Below are 16,940 nucleotides of genomic sequence, written 5' to 3'. Positions count from 1 at the left end.
TCTTTTATGAAAAGTAAATCTGATAAAGTGTTATTGTGGAAAAGAATGTTGAAAGAGGTTTTACTGCCCTGTCACATAAATTCTGATAAGATATTAACCTGTACACAATGAACCTTGCTCAGCTGAGTTGCAGTTAAAGTGATTCAACAAGCAGTCTGATTGTGTGTACAGTTACTGTGTTCCACGTTTCACAGCTGATACGCTGGATGTATCAGCAGAATGTATATGTGCCTTCATATGGCTCTGTGTCGTGTGTTTCATGGCTGTAGAGAGTTATAATGTGGTGGTAGCAGTTTGTTTTGGACAATCTCCTTGCCCATCTGGAGAGACAGGAATACAAACTTGACAAGGATCTAATAGGTATGAGATCCTCACCAGGCCAGCAGGATGGACACTGTTACCTTGGAGATATATACTGATACAGCAGTCTAGTGTTATTTATCACCAAGGGTAAAATGAGATTGTCCAACAATAGATGTAGGTTATAATTAGGGTTGATAAAAGCCATTATTACAACATTATCTGTAAAACATCTGATGTCCTGTGTGATTTTATCATAGAGGTTTGTGTAAATCTGTTTTCTGTCTTTGTACGTTTGCAAACATACAAATGTACAGAGAGAGAAGACAGATTTACACACATATATACAGGTATATTTCATTTTAAGAATAAAGCCCAATAGGACCATTAATATCAGACACCATTCGATATTAACTCTACTGTATCTGCTTAAATTCACCAAATCGTACAACCCTTTTGCTTGTTCAGAAGTATTTTTTAGAATATCAGCCCCTTTAAAATGCTCTTTTTGATAATGACTTTTAGCTGACACGTTAAGTCATTAACCTTTCCTAAAAGGGAAAGTCTCTTTCGAGTGATCAAAGATATATCCCACAGGGTCCAGTTAAATCGTTAAACCTTTAAACCAACCTTTGGTCTCTCAAAGTCCAGAAGAGGACCGATAGCAGCTCAAGAAAGGCAGTCGAAGACTCCTTTTCATCAGCACCTCCCAGGAGACAAGTGAGTGTTTTGCTTTCTTTTATATAAATGCATTCTAATATAATGTAATGTAAAAAGAATGACAGCATTATGTGCCAGATTTATACGTTTTATAAACCATTTCCTGATATGTAGGACAAAGTAATAACTGAAATCTCATTAACAAGTAATATGCCAGCAATAATTCAGATTGTTTTATGGAGTGAAACTGTTTTAATTTTACATTCAAATTTGCAGCTATCAGTACAGATTAATTGTCTTGAAGTAAATCTTTTTTTTAACAGTTTCTGTAGTTCGAAAACAAAGAGAATGTTAGTGTGTTATACTTGTAGAATAACTAACTCTGTTAATATTTAATTATATACAAAGAACAAATGTAAAAAACACAGCAAGCTATAAAAGAATTATAACGATATTAAAGCGTAATCTGATTATTTCGATTTTTATTTATTTACTTATTTTATTTCAGCAATGGGATATCTTCTTGAGACTTGTAGACTTATTTACAGGAAGGACAATCAAAACTGTATGATTAAGAAAAGTTATTCAGTGTAGATGGTTGATTTTTTTTATAATTTTTTTCTTTATCATGTTTATTATTTGTTATGTATTAAGGCTGCTTTGAAAAATGGTATTAATATTGAAATCCAAATCATTTGATCATATGAGAGAAAGGATACATTTGTGAACATTATCACAGCATCATGACTAAGTTCACTTTGTTTATAGTAGAGTTAATGATGAACAAGAGATTCCTTAAATGTCAGGTGTCAGCAAATGTCTTAACTTCAAACCTGCATCAGAAGATTAAGTTACAGACCTTTACCCTATTCTCAGGAAAATTATTTGTCTTATTTTTTGTCTTAGCGATGTCGTAGATCAGCTAAAAGTAGCCTAATATAAACTTTTGCTTGTTTCTCACTTCAGTGCTTTTTTTTTGTGCTACTCTGTGGTTACATTGCAGGGGTTTGCATGTTATAAGCTTTGTAAGCCCCGTGTGGTGAAAAAGATAAAAGATATTGTGTGACTTCCTGTTTACAGATATTAATGCAAATTAATGTATGTTTCCTCACTCATATCTGTATGGTGATGTTTAGAGCTGATTCTTTTTCAGCATCAAAAAATCATTGCTTGATTATCTGAGTTTTTACAAAGGTATCTCTCTGCTACTACCCCCAAAAATTCATCAGCTGCCCCCTGAAAACTAAAACACTTGAAAAATGTTCGTAGTAAATGCTGGGTGTACAAAGTGTGTATGTCCAGAGCAAAGCAAATTAGTATACCGGACAGAAAGAAAATCCTTAGTTACCCAATCTCTGTTTACCTTTAACAGAGATGGCCTCTTCTGTTCACCCCCGTGTCTTGAAACTGACCAAGCAAGACGGCCAGAGCTATGGCTTCTTCCTGCGGATCGAAATGGGAAAGGAGGGACACCTGGTGCGCAATGTAGAGAAGGGGGGCCCTGCAGAGCAGGCTGGGATGAAGGATGGTGACCGTGTCCTGAGAGTGAATGGGGTCTTTGTGGACAAAGAGGAGCACACCAGGGTAGGCCTTTCCTAGCAGCCATGTTTATAAGGGGAATACCAATTCAAGTAATAGTTAAAAACATAAGAGCAAATATATATAGTAGGCACTTGAGTCCTGAAAATAACCTATATCTATTACCCTCAGCTATTTGTATTCTTCTGTAACAGTAACAAGTGTTTTTTCAGTCCGTAGTTGTGCTAGTTTGATGACCATTGAAAGTATATATTTATATGGGGCAAAATGAGAATCTATACCTATACCATAAGCATAGCCATACCTCTTAAATATGTATTCATCATAGAGGTACACTTGCATTACCTAAACTTGACTATGCATCAGAGTGTATAACAACTGGAAATTGTAAATGGGGTATTCTGTGCCAAAATCAACAAATGATGCCCGTGACGTACTCTGATTTCAACCAAACTCATTTCAGTGATAGTGGCATGTGTAGTTTAGCTTTCATTTTATGGCCAGATATAGTAAGCAGATTTTAAACTGCAACACAGTCTTCATTAATGTATTTTCTTGAACTGAAGGTGGTGGAGTTGGTTAAAGAGAGTGGACTGTCTGTCACCTTTCAAGTCCTGGACGAGGAGTCCTATGAGATGGCAAAGGAAAAAGGGATCAGCCTGTCTGAAGAGGGGCAAGCAAGGCCAACACAACAGCCAGTGATGAATGGAGTGGCAGGTGCGATACCAAAGCCCAAACTGTGCTACCTGGTTAAGGGGGAAAAAGGATATGGATTCTCACTGACATCTATGCGGGGTAAGCGTCTGTAGCACAGTGTGTCATCTTAACTTAATGCCTTTGATTTTACCATGCCACTATGTTATTTTTTTAATGCACCAGTTGATGGCCTAACAGATTTATTACTCTGGTTTCTGTTGCCTTGATATTCTTCCCCTAATATAGATGTACTTCCATTTCTTAATACTAAGTTTTGTGTTCCCTTCCGTGTCTCAAGGTGTTCAAGGGATGTTCTTGTCTGAGGTAGACCCCTCTGGGGTTGCAGCAAAGGCAGGTGTTCAAAACAACGACCGGCTGATTGAACTTAATGGTGATAACGTTGAGAGCTCCAATCATGAACAGATTGTAGATAAGGTAACTAGGATGAACTGTTTACCCTTTTCTGCAGTGGAACTTCACAACAGGTATCACCCTTGTTCTTAGAAATGATCATGGTCACTGTGTTTATAAAGCATTAGCATGTCGCTGAATGTACAGGACTGCAATGTCTGGACAGTAGTGTTCAATTAAAAAATCCTCCGTGAACACTGTCAAAAGCCATCAGGTTATCTGTTTAGTTGCTTAGTAACTACACTGTATCTTCTTAATCTTTACAACATGTCTTATCAGGTGAAGGCCTCTGGCAACAGCGTTGTGTTTCTGGTTGTGGACAGGGAGGCTGACAGGTACTACAAGAACAAACAGATAAAGCTGGCTGGAGGGATGGCCACCGTGAAGCACCTTCCACATAAACCCCGCATAGCGGAGCTCACTAAGGGCCCCGATGGCTATGGTTTCTACCTGAGGCAACAGCATGCTAAGCTAGGTCTGTAATTCTAAGATTACATCATTTTTGAGAAAATATGCAGTTATTATTTCTTGATAGTAGCGCACACAAGGAAACCAAGGGAAAACATTTTCAGAAAATATTTTAAGCAATACATGATCATTCCCTCTACATATATCAAAAATTGAAGGAAGCATTTCATTTTGCATTGAGTGGTGTCTTTGTGAAAATATACCATACCATATATATATATATACACACACACATACATACACACACACACACATATATAATGTTTAAATGACTAGCTGCTTGTTCCTTCTCTAGGTCATTTCATTAAGGACATAGATGCTGGCAGTCCAGCAGATAAAGCTGGACTGAAGGACATGGACAGGCTGGTGGCTGTGAACAGGGACCCTGTAGATTCCTTGGAGCATGAACAAGTTGTGGAGAAGTTCAGGCAGTGTGGCAAAAAGTCTACTTTACTGGTGGTGGACGGAGAAACTGACCAAATGTATAAGATGGTACACAATGATTTCCCTATTTATTAAATATCAGACGACTAAAATGTTATTCCAGGAAGAAAAGCACTGTAGCTTAAACCTTATTTCACAAGCAAGATCCCAGGTAGTTTGGACTGAAATGCTAACATTCTAATGGTCAAAGCCTATTATGACAAAAGTTGTAAGAGTATAATTCTGGTAAATCAAACATGCATTAAAACAATATGCCTGGCTTAACATTGATAGTGTAGATGTGGTGTTTAACAAGACAGAGGTATGGAGTATGAGCAGATCTTTTATTTTTCCTTAGTAACTTGGTAGTAATCAAAATCCTCATGTACCAAGAGACAGTTAGGCGATTTACAAGGTTAATGTAATACATGCACAATGAGCATCTGCATACTCCACAGCAGGGCCTGGCCCTTCCACTCCTGGTCTGTTCCAACCCACTGTTCTAAATGGTCTATTTGAACCAAATTAGACCTCCATCCAGACCTTGAAGGTTGATGATATCATTTTACTTGTTAAATCTAGAGTGGATTGGCCACCACTGTTCTACACAATCACTGGTGGGTGGAAACCACACTACTCAAGGATATAATAAACTGAACCAAAACATTTCAACACTGATGTTTGACCTACAGTTGAAACATTTGTCATTGAATTCATAGTTTCTTTGTATTTTTTCAAGACCAAGATTCAGAAGAAAAAAGGCCATTTCTGCATGATCTTGATATTTTAATTGGTTCATATTTCTTCTCAAGCCTTTGTTCTTTCTTTGAAATGTTATACAAACAGTAGGTACTTATAACTGGGCAAGGAATAAACCAAATCCAGAACACTGTACTCCTTGTGTTCAACAGGCATGCGTATCTCCATTGCTGTACTGGGATGAGGTCATGGATTCTCACAGTGAAGCTGCAGAACCAGCCGCGGCCACCCCCAGTCAGGAGAGCAGCGAACACAAACCCAGACTCTGCCTGCTGGAGAAGACATCAGGTGGCTTTGGTTTCCATCTCAATTCAATCCAAGGACTGTCTGGCCAGTTTGTTAAGGAGGTAAAAGAGTCTTCTAAAAGTATATTCACTAAAAACAAGTTAAAAGCTCAAATTAAAACAAGTTAAATTCCCGGCATAAACTAAACAGAACATATGCAAAATAGTTTAGATTGAAGGAGCCAGCATTGCATGATAATATAAATATAAGTTTATATAAAATAATGTTGATTATAATTAATACAGATTTAAAGATATAAGTAAAAATGATGTCACAATATATAGAACACCATTACATCATGTAAGGATAAATCATGGATTTGAACATAAACAATAACAAGTAGTTGTCATGCCGTCAAACACCTATAAATACCTCCAATGTTTTGATTCAAACACATGCTCCCTTGAGAAAGATATGTACAACATATCGAAACGTTGGGCAGCTGGCTCTTTGAGCTAATATATATATATATATATATATATATATATATATATATATATATATATATATATATATATATATATATATATATAACTAAACTAAATTAAGGATTTAAACGAACAGCAACATTAAAACATTTGGAATGCAGTAACAGGATTCACATTTGGTGTGGTAATGTCAATCATGATATTTTGCACACGCCTAATTGTTGATATTTAAGGATATTCAATGCTACTTTACATTTTTTGTTGTACTTACTCATATTTTCATTGTTTTTTTGCAGTGATATAATTTTAACTCATAAAATCTTACAGGTGGCTAGTGGAAGTCCTGCAGACAAAGCTGGCTTGGCAGATGATAACATCGTGATTGAGGTGAATGGGGACAATGTAGAGAACAAATCGTACGAGGAGGTGGTGGAGATGATCAAGAAGAGTGGCAACAGGCTTGAAATGTTAGTAATCGAGAAGGCCGCCTACGACTACTTCAAAGATAAGAACATACCCATCACCAAAGCTCTCATAGGAACATCAAAGACAAACAAACCAGCCACTCCCCCTGTCAAGGCAAAGGAACCCAAAAAACAGGAAGACCACCCAGCTCCTGCCCCAGTCACAGCCAAAGCTCCATCTCCTTCTCCACCCCCCTCTCCAATCCTAGCTGCAAACCTGACTCCACCCCACTCTCCAGCCCCAGCTGCAGCCCCATCACAAGATAGTCCTAAGGAGACAAGGAAGAGAGTAAGCATTCCTTAATTGTTTACAATAGCACACCACTTTTTATATATTTGAAAAAGGAAAATTGCTGTGTACCAAAAGGATAAAAAAAAAGGAAATGTAGGGACACAATATGAATAATTGATGCAAAGATAAATTATATCAGGATGTTTTGGACTTTGAGTCCTTCAGCTGGATGGAAAAAGCAGTGCTGTAGCATGTAAGTGTACTTTTCACTAACCATTACCTCGTGATGCTTTCTAAAGTATGTTGCTGAATTAAATAAGGCTTGATAGTCATGAAAGACCATTGTTCGTTTACTTTACAAACAGGCAGGGAACAGTTTTGTGAATATCGGTCTTTATTTAAATAATCAAAACAGCCTTACAAAAATATTTAACTCATGAGTTAAATAGGGCCATATAAATATCAAATTAATATAGAATCAATCTTTTCTTCCTACATTTTTTTTTTCATATTAATATTAGGCGAACCTTTGCTGCCCCAAAAGCGTTTTTTTAAACAAACATATTTCTCTGATAATTATTTGAATAGTCACATAGATCCCTTTCTGAAAGCACAGATTACACTTAGAATAGATACATTTATTACATACTTACCAGTACCTACTTTTGGGCATTTAGTAAAGGTGTACTAACTAGTTTGTGTTCTTTCATTGATAAAGAATGGTCAGTGTAGTAGATGTTACCTGATAGTTAACAAATCTATCTTTCTTCCATACAGTCAGTCTCATCTTCATCCTCAGCATCAGAAGGGGATGATGAAAGGTTCTGAAGAGGTATCCGTTGAAAAGCCCAGCTAACTTCAGTACAGCAGTACCTTTTTAACAACGGCAGGATTTGTTAAGAAGAGCATTGACTTTGAAAAACCTTGATTTGGGCCAAAGAGGACATTCACCAAAACACAACCATTTCCAATTGCATTATTCTAAAACCCTAAAGTGTAGAAATGCTCCTCAGCTACACAGTACATACAAAAAATACTGGAATATCAAGATACTCAATCTTAGATATTTTAAAATCTGAATACATTAGAGCAGTGTACTGCTGGATTAATTTACTGCCTGCTTGTAATTTACCACTTAGTCCTTGCTTTCTCAGTATATTAGCTTAGAATTGTATAAACGTGTTTCACCTTTTCTCTACAAATCTGTTTATGCCTTTTACAATAATACAGACCTTGTATCACTGGTTATAGTATAACCCAGTTTTCCTGCTTTTCTTTAATAATCAATGTGTTCTCTCTTAACTTATCCCCCACTGTATCCATTTACTAAATTCTCTTTCTTCTACATGTACAGTGCTTAGTGGTAATGCAGAACCATTTGCTTTCAGTATTAAATTTACATCTGTTTGTATTTACTATTTTATTACAGCCAACACAAATTTTGTCGACTTTACCTAAACACTCATGTTCATTTTAATGGTTTTTTTTTGTTGTTGTTGTTGTTGTTGTCATTTTAGAGTCTAATATTCTAGATGTTGGCTATAGAATTTAAACACAATGAACTGAAACAAAAAGAAACATTTTGTGCAAAGTATCATTTTTAATATTTACATCTCTCCAGGACACTGCATGGTGGTAGGTACAATATTTAAACATTCGACATGCACTACACATGTGGGTGACCATAATAGTGCATTGGACATGAATCAAGATATGTAAATCTAATTATGATAAACGATTGTCAAAAACATTATTTGTGGTGCATAAAAAAAAATACAAATACTACGGTACCAAACACTCATTCTCTAAATACAAAACATGGGGAGGGGTTTTTACAGAATGAGGTAGATACCATTAATACTGGTAACTAAAAGTAAAGAACAAAACAAGAAATCATACTGACAGGTTGCAAAAAAGCATTGTGTGTATTTTGATTTGTGTCAATCAATAAACTTATGTTATTCATTTAAAAAAGAGGCCACAGGTATCGTTCACATTTCTCTGATCCATTATCTGCTAATTACATTGAAAACATAACAAAATACCAGTCAACCAATTATGATTCATTCCCCTTGACAATATGGAGATACATTCTTTCAAAATCCCCAGTGTATTGACAAATATCGATTTAAATACAAGTCCCCAAAAAATGATAAAATAAAAGAATTCCTGATTCAGGAACAGCACATTCATTCTAAAACAACTTGACGAGGCATGTTTGTCGAGACACAACTCTTGCTTGGTAACATACTGTATATATTGATATGAAATTATATAGTAAGCCACAGCCTCTGCATGCTGTCTTTGTCACAAATATCCCCACTGGATCACAAAGTCATGTGTTTCTCAGGTGCTTGCTTGTGGGCTAGGTAGAGGAATAAGATACTGGAGAGTGCGCTGACCAGGAATATGACATCAAACCAGCGGTGATAGAAACTGAACTGCAGCTCCCCAAGCACCTCAGTAACAATAGTCCTATACTCCAGAGGCATGCTCATTCTCATCAGCAGAACAGAAGAAACAAAATACATCCCCTGCAGCAGAAAAGAGCAGGACAAAAATCAAACAAAGCGTACCATACACTTACATCAGACTTGCCACACACTTGACTTTTACACTTATTTTACAGGTCACTGGCCAAACTAACCGCTCTTGTTTAGAAAAACTATGCAATACTACATAACCAGCAAGTTGCAGCTAACTATATTATTTTCTATATTCATATTGTTGAATTTTGTCTTAATGTAAAAGTTTACTTGATTACTCTCACTTGTTACATTTTCAAGTTATAGAATTGTATTACTTTACCACAAGTTATTAAAAGGTATTTAAGCTATAATGATTTAAAAAATCCTGTTCGACTTTAGGAATAAAAAAAAAAAAGATGTCCAACATTGTCAGAGCAGAAGGAAGCAAGTTTTCTTCCAGGACAACCTTGTACTTGGCTTGATTCATGCGTCCTTCACAAAGACAAATCTGCCCAATTCCAGCCTTGCTGAAGCACCCCCAGATGAGTCCAATTTTCAGCTTTGCCCAACACCTGGTCGTCTAATGGTTAGACGGAGACCTGGAGAGGCCTACAAGCCACAGTGTTTCGCACCCACTGTGAAATGTGGTGGAGGATCGGTGATGATCTGGGGGTGCTTCAGCAAGGCTGGAATTGGGCAGCTTTGGCATGAATCAAGCCAAGTACAAGGTTGTCTTGGAAGAAAACTTGCTTCCTTCTGCTCTGACAATGTTCCCCAACTCTGAGGATTGGTTTTTCCAGCAGGACAATGCTCCATGCCACACAGCCAGGTCAATCAAGGTGTGGATGGAGGACCACCAGATCAAGATCCTGTCATGGCCAGCCCAATCTCCAGACCTGAACCCCATTGAAAACCTCTGGAATGTGATCAAGAGGAAGATGGATGGTCACAAGCCATCAAACAAAGCCGAGCTGCTTGAATTTTTGTGCCAGGAGTGGCATAAAGTCACCCAACATCAATGTGAAAGACTGGTGGAGAGCATGCCAAGACACATGAAAGCTGTGCTTGAAAATCAGGGTTATTCCACCAAATATTGATTTCTGAACTCTTCCTAAGTTAAAACATTAGTATTGTGTTGTTTAAAAATGAATATTAACTTATTTTCTTTGCATTATTCGAGGTCTGACAACACTGCATCTTTTTTGTTATTTTGACCAGTTGTCATTTTCTGCAAATAAATGCTCTAAATGACAATATTTTTATTTGGAATTTGGGAGAAATGTTGTCAGTAGTTTATAGAATAAAACAAAACAAAAATGTTCATTTTACCCAAACACATACCTATAAATAGTAAAACCAGAGAAACTGATAATTTTGAGTGGTCTCTTAATTTTTTCCAGAGCTGTATATATACATATATATATATATATATATATATATATATATATATATATATATATATATATTACACACATATACATAAACAAAAATGCTCACTCACCATAATTTGTGCAAGAACAAGTACGATGACATTAGAGGATTTGCTGCTTGAGATGGCATAGAAGAACTGAAAAGTAAACACAACAATATTACATTGAATGAAGAAATAGGAGTCTGTATTACAAATCAAGCAAACACCATTTAAACAAACATAATGAACTAGGGTTACCGTCTGAACATAGCACTACATTGTATTTTATTACTAAGACTGTTAGACTGCTAAGAAACTGTTATTAGACTTGTAAGGGCAAATACCAAAATGTTATCTGATCAGGGTTTTCAGCTCATCTGATTATACTAATATGCAAAAGCACACCTACCTTAGTGAGTGTTATTAACAAGCCTCTAATTGATGTAACAATAATGATTCCAACTAGAATAAAAGAGATATGTTGGGACCAGAATTTGACCTAAAATCAAGGAATGGAAAAAAAAAAAAAAAGTACAGATGATTGAGCAAAATAAAGGTTCATATATTCACAGCCTATTTAAATATACAGTATTTCCAAAGATAATTTGTAACCGAATTTAATCCACTACAGGTTTTATTATATGGATTTTGGACACACCTGATTGCCTAACCTAGACATGTTGGCTAATAAGACCCACAGTAAAGTTGAAATAATTTGTATTATTAATAACTTGTATTACTATTAATATTATTACAAACTTGCAGCTGCTGTATTAAAAACTAAAAATAAATACATATGAGCGCTTCCCCCCACAGTATATAGTCATCACCAGTGATTTGTATGTCCAGCCAGGGATAATAATGGCCCTGGGTTTTTAATCAGGCGCACAAGGTGCATTGACATGGTGGTTTTGTGATGCGGAGAACAATCAGCTGGAAACACTACTAATATGACGACCACAATTGTCACAGGCACTCATTTTATCCACTGGTTTCAGACCACATTCCCACCTGCATAGCTCAAAGTAAGTTTGCTTACATCAAACTGTATGCCTAGGTAGTTGACAGTGATCTCTATTCCACGTGTTACTGGGTCTGTCTTTCCAACACGATCAAACACAATGTTAATAGTGGCCTGTAAACAGAAACAATACATGGTTACTTTTCATTCATAAATTCAAAGGGGTAATAACCAATGCTTAAAAAAGATTAGCATTCTTATTTTTTTTTTGCTACTACACTAGATTTTGGCCCTGTACTCCCCCCCCAGGAACAGTTGTATGGGGGGTGGGGGGTGGGGAATCCTTACACACAGGAGCCTGAAAGACTGAAGCACCAATCTTACTGTTAGTAATTTAAATCATGGGTGGGATCTACAGTAATAAAGGGCAATCGCTAGAGGAAAATACTGAGCCCTTTCTCTATTGCGCTACGTGACTTACACATCACAAACTGTGAAACATTGTAAAGTGTAAATTAGTGAAAGGCCCTTATACAGTCAAATATTGTTCATGTGCAATTTACTGTCAACATGGACTAACATGGATTAACCACATTTGTGACTTATCTAATTAAGAACATAAAAAAGTTTACAAACGAGAGGAGTCCATTCAGCCTATTTTGCTCGTTTGGTTGTTAGTAGCTTATTGATCCCAACAGCTTAAATATTTCAAGAACCAAAAAAAATAGCTAAAACAAAATTACCATAAAGATCTTCCAGACGCAGTAGATGGAGAAGAAGTAACCAAGAAAGTTGAAGTATTTTCCTTGAAACGTTTTGGAATATTCTATTCTTTCCTGGTAGAAAAGTAAACATGAGCAGCTTCTCTGACATTCGAAAAACATACTTTAAAACAAATCTAAAGAAACTGTTGGCATTCTGGAGCTCTGGCACATTAAGAGTTAACAATAAGACGAGATTCAGAGGACTTCTGAACCCTTGCTTTTATGAGCCTTGTCAATAAAAAATAGCTTATGAATATACAGTAGTAAGAAAACCTGTCACCAGCCCACAGGTAAAACCAGGGAAATTCAATGGCAAAATGAACAAACATTTTTTGGAAAAAAGGATAAAGGTTAAAGATGTAAAAAAAAAAAAAAATCTTTGGGTTCAAAATACTTATCTTGAGAACCATTAGGTTGTGGTTCATAAACTTGGTTTCACATTTCAACATCTTTTAGGAGTTCAGAGACAGCATGCTTTTTATTAATATGACCAACTAAATATATTACATAGAACAAGAGACACAGGATGTGCTTTCAAACCACATTGTTCTTATAAATGCAGCTGAAACTGAAAGCCTGTCCAAATGGGCAAACATTGAGCTAACAGAACTCCATTTCACCCTCACGTTCCTAAATGCCAAATGGGTCTGACAGTGACCCCTTGTGGTTTGACAGCTGAAACAAATCAATTCCCACATTGATGGCACGCACGCTAAATTACCGTTTTAATAAAAGTGATCTCTAAATATTTTTAATACAATACAAATTTGACATGCATCCGTAATCACCTTTAAAGGTAATTACTGTTGCGGGTCACATCTCTGCTGAAAGTGCTGTTGAGTACTGTACTGTACCTTGGTGGCATGAAGGTCCACTGTTTCTAAGAAAAGCTGTCGACTCAACTCCTCCAGAGCATCCACCTCCTGCTGAATCAGAGAGAGGTCTGGGTACGAAGTCAAGGAAAGAAATACATTTGGATGGGATGACAGAAGCCTCCAATTATGCTATTATTCGGGAGGGTGTAGGACAGACACCCTAGTTTGAAAGCTACCAGGGAAACACATTTGTACTGCTAGGTCTAATAGATATTCTGCACGAAGGATACGGGGCGTGGGAAGACTGGAACCAATAGCAACATAAGCCTATTTATGCCACTGTGTGGTATAAGACAATAAAAGTATCTAGTTCCAGCATAGTTCTGTACATTAACAGCTGTGTTATTATTATTTATTTCTTAGTAGACGCCCTTATCCAGGGCAACTTACAATTGTTACAAGATATCACATTATTTTTTACACATTATTTTTACATACAATTACCCATTTATACAGTTGGGTTTTTACTGGCGCAATCTAGGTAAAGTACCTTGCTCAAGGGTACAGCAACAGCGTCCCCCACGTGGGATTGAACCCATGATCCTCCGTGTTGAGATCATACTACCACATTTTACCAAATCAGCTCTGTGAACGGAAAATACTTATCTACTGGTTTAAGCTTTTATCTGAGCAACTATCATTTTCTCTGTTGTGTGGCTACTTTGTGACATCCTGTTTGTGCAAACATGAAAGCTGAATAAAAAAAATAATGAAACAAGAATGTCAGTACAAATTTCATTTTCTGTTCAGTATCAGTAACACGCTTAAAAATGTTCACTGCAGGTTTCAGCAAAGTAAAGTCTGTAAATAAATAAAATAATAAATACAAAGGATACTCTCACTGCCGGGGGGTGAAGACGTGACGCTCTTTATCATCCCCCAGAAACCTGTCTGTTTGTTTTGGTCGTCACCACGCTGGTACATCATTCTTCTTGTCATTGCGATCCTAGGTGAAGACACATTTGTTGTTATATGTAGACAAAAACTGCAGAAACAGGCCGGGGTGATGCTCAGCAGGGCTGGGCTGGCAGGGCACCAGACAACAGTTTGACAGAAACTATGAACAACATAAGTTATAAATAAATGGTAGGGTCTTTGTGGCTTGCTAGTAGCTATAATTTAATTATTCACTTTGATAATTGATACAGAAATGTCTAGGAGATCCCCCTGGCTCTAAGATAATTGGATAATGTTTTCATGTACTCTTGTTATTAATGTGCATGTATTTGTTCTTATTTTACCTTGTCATCTCTCTTTTTTCTGTGTACTAGGTATTTCTTCAACAATTACAATTGTATAGGAAGTTGAAAAGCAATTTTCAACAAAATATTTGTGAACCCTATGGTTATTTACAGCATGTAGGGTTATGCTTTATTATTTGTATGTTAAGTAATTGTAATACAGTGCTTACTGTGGATATTTTTTAAAGATCACGCCATTCAGAAAAGGGAAATGGCTTCTGATTTTACCAGTGACATTGATTATTAGGACATATTATTTCTAAATTAGACCGTCAGGCTATATAGTTTTTTTTATGGTTCCTTTTTTATATGGTGGGGTTTTCCATTTCAACTGCAAGCTGCTGCTACTTTACTTTATACCGCTGACATAAGCTACACATAACCGTGTCCTTTAGTTTTTATTTGTTAACCACTGTGCTCTTACATTTCTTTACAACAGTTTCACACAATAGCACAGAGCACTCGGCACTGAAAACCTTGTTTTCACAGCACCTTTGCAACAGCCTCGGCCCAGGGCCACACTGAGACATCTTGTGAAGCTACAGCCTGGCTCCTATACAGCCCTGCAAAAATGCTGGGCCCTCACAGGCAGTAGAAATAGGGTAAATAAAAAGTGGTTATTGGTGTTTTTGTGAACAAAATCATATTTAATCTAAATCTTCAATAGTACGGTTTTATTCTTATAATTTCATAACATTTCAGTGTTTGACTTGACTTACCTTTTTTAAAAAGGCTATTAATCAAACACTGCTGTGCATTGTAAAATACCCAAAACCTCAGCACAGAACCACAACTGATAAGAACAAAACTGTACTTGATTCATAGTTTTAATAAAAAGATATGTGCTGTAAAATCTTCTACAGGAAATCAATTACAGACCACATCCTGTTGCAAGAGGCAAGTGCTACTGAAGAAAAAATAGACAGCTGAGATGATTTAAAAAAAAAAAAAAAAAAATAGACTGCATGGTCATTTTCATATTGTTCAATAAAGCCTTGATCTTTCACTTGGGAGTAAAAAAAAAATGTCCATATAAGAAACAGAAAATAATTAAAGGATTTGGACAGTAGGTGGATTGTATTTGTCCGTGCCCTATGTCCCCACACCTTGGCAGTAAATACTTTAGAGCCATCAGTATCATAAAAAGGGGAATCCCGTGACTAAAGCTGCCACATTTACATGTTTCTGTAAACATGTAATCTATCTGCAGTAAACTTAGCGGCTCCGTTTAAACAACGGGTGGGGCCTTGTCAATAGAAATGGCTGGTATATTAAATTAAAAAATAATATATCTTTCAATTGGCTATTAAACATCACTGTACAAACTACAGTACTAAGCAGTTCATAATAACAAATGCTTTAAAATAAATTAGATGCAGGAGGAAAAATGATTTGCGGGGCATTTAGAAAACATCATGGCTAATTAACATAAAGCTGGATCTTAAGCACACACCAAATGGCGGTTAAGTTTGGCGGAGGTTGGTTACCATCACTTAATACAACAACTCTTCATTTAACTTCCTTTCCTATACCACCTCCTGTTGCACATAGAGAGGAAACAATATTGTATGTAGAAGCTGCATTTTGATAAAAAAGCAAGTCAAACCAAGCACATCTTTGAGGCAATTTACACAGACACCAGCTTTGTTTTGCAGTAAGGTGAGTACGGTCCGATGCATTATGGACTCTATTTAATGAACCAGAATACAATTCAGCCAGTATGCAACTGCAACACAATACAAAAACACATCAGGGGGGAAATGATGCAGTCTCGTCTGTTGCTTAATGTTAATTTATAGTTTATGGATTTCCTAAAAGTTTATTACTAGTAAATTAAATTGAGGCGTTCATATGTTTGAAGGTGGCAGAATAACCCACGACCCCTATGAATTTGACATGTGAGCGGTTTCCGCCATTCTGTTCCAGGGAATTGTTCTGCCCAGTGGGAAGATTATTTCCCTTCCTAATGCTATACACGTACCTGCTAACAGGGGGAGCTCTCTTACTCTGGTTTCTGAGAATAAGCCTGAACTTGCTCTCTTATGTTACCCCCTGTTACATAAGATGTATCTGCATTCTATATAATGGACTGTGTATACCTACCAATGCTCTTTATTTTGTCTGCCTGGGTGGTCTGTCCTTATCAAGCTTTCCTACTTTGGGCATGTATCTTTACAACAGAAATAATTTACACATGCTATACTCTAAAACTAAAAAAAAACTTGTACTAAAGAATGTCCAAACATCCTCTAGATGTAAAAAACAGGAGGCTGTGTGGTCCAGTGGTTAAAGAAAAAGGCCTGTAACCAGGAGGTCCCGGTTCAAATCCCACCTCAGCCACTGACTCATTGTGTGACCCTGAGCAAGTCACTTAACCTCCTTGTGCTCCGTCTTTCGGGGTGAGACGTAGTAAGTGACTCTGCAGCTGATGCATAGTTCACACACCCTAGTCTCTGTAAGTCGCCTTGGATAAAGGCGTCTGCTAAATAAACAAATAATAATAATAAAAGTGAATCACAGTAGAGCACCAGCGGTCCAGTGCAACAAGTGGTATC

At 36.7% G+C, this 16,940-nt stretch overlaps 2 protein-coding genes across 6 annotated transcripts in view; one reads left to right on the top strand and one right to left on the bottom strand.

The window, feature by feature from the left end:
• The first annotated feature begins 953 nt into the window (after positions 1 to 953).
• LOC117406495 (Na(+)/H(+) exchange regulatory cofactor NHE-RF3-like) lies at positions 954 to 8,641 on the top strand. Its single transcript, XM_034010571.3, has 9 exons — positions 954 to 1,020; positions 2,333 to 2,544; positions 3,066 to 3,294; positions 3,494 to 3,630; positions 3,886 to 4,081; positions 4,370 to 4,566; positions 5,409 to 5,603; positions 6,297 to 6,722; positions 7,443 to 8,641. The coding sequence occupies exons 2-9, from the start codon at positions 2,335 to 2,337 to the stop codon at positions 7,491 to 7,493; spliced, it is 1,641 nt and encodes a 546-aa protein (XP_033866462.3). The 5' UTR covers positions 954 to 1,020; positions 2,333 to 2,334; the 3' UTR covers positions 7,494 to 8,641.
• Positions 8,264 to 16,940, bottom strand: part of LOC117406688 (Golgi pH regulator) — a 14,975-nt gene continuing 6,298 nt past the window's right edge. For 3 of the 5 annotated variants that reach the window (XM_059029126.1, XM_034010948.3, XM_059029125.1), the window contains 7 exons: positions 13,981 to 14,090; positions 13,124 to 13,212; positions 12,249 to 12,341; positions 11,584 to 11,679; positions 10,954 to 11,043; positions 10,635 to 10,700; positions 8,267 to 9,199 (listed from right to left, as the gene is read on the bottom strand). In XM_059029126.1, coding sequence (XP_058885109.1) covers positions 8,993 to 9,199; positions 10,635 to 10,700; positions 10,954 to 11,043; positions 11,584 to 11,679; positions 12,249 to 12,341; positions 13,124 to 13,212; positions 13,981 to 14,090 — 751 coding nt within the window. In that variant the 3' untranslated portion in view covers positions 8,267 to 8,992. Of the gene's footprint in view, positions 9,200 to 10,634; positions 10,701 to 10,953; positions 11,044 to 11,583; positions 11,680 to 12,248; positions 12,342 to 13,123; positions 13,213 to 13,980; positions 14,091 to 16,940 lie in introns of all 5 variants that reach the window. The other 2 variants (XM_034010947.3, XM_034010949.3) reach the window with 2 other exon arrangements.

This window comes from Acipenser ruthenus, chromosome 8 (genome assembly GCF_902713425.1).
Source record: "Acipenser ruthenus chromosome 8, fAciRut3.2 maternal haplotype, whole genome shotgun sequence".
Taxonomy (NCBI): domain Eukaryota; kingdom Metazoa; phylum Chordata; class Actinopteri; order Acipenseriformes; family Acipenseridae; genus Acipenser; species Acipenser ruthenus.
This window is presented reverse-complemented; position numbering and strand designations above follow the sequence as displayed.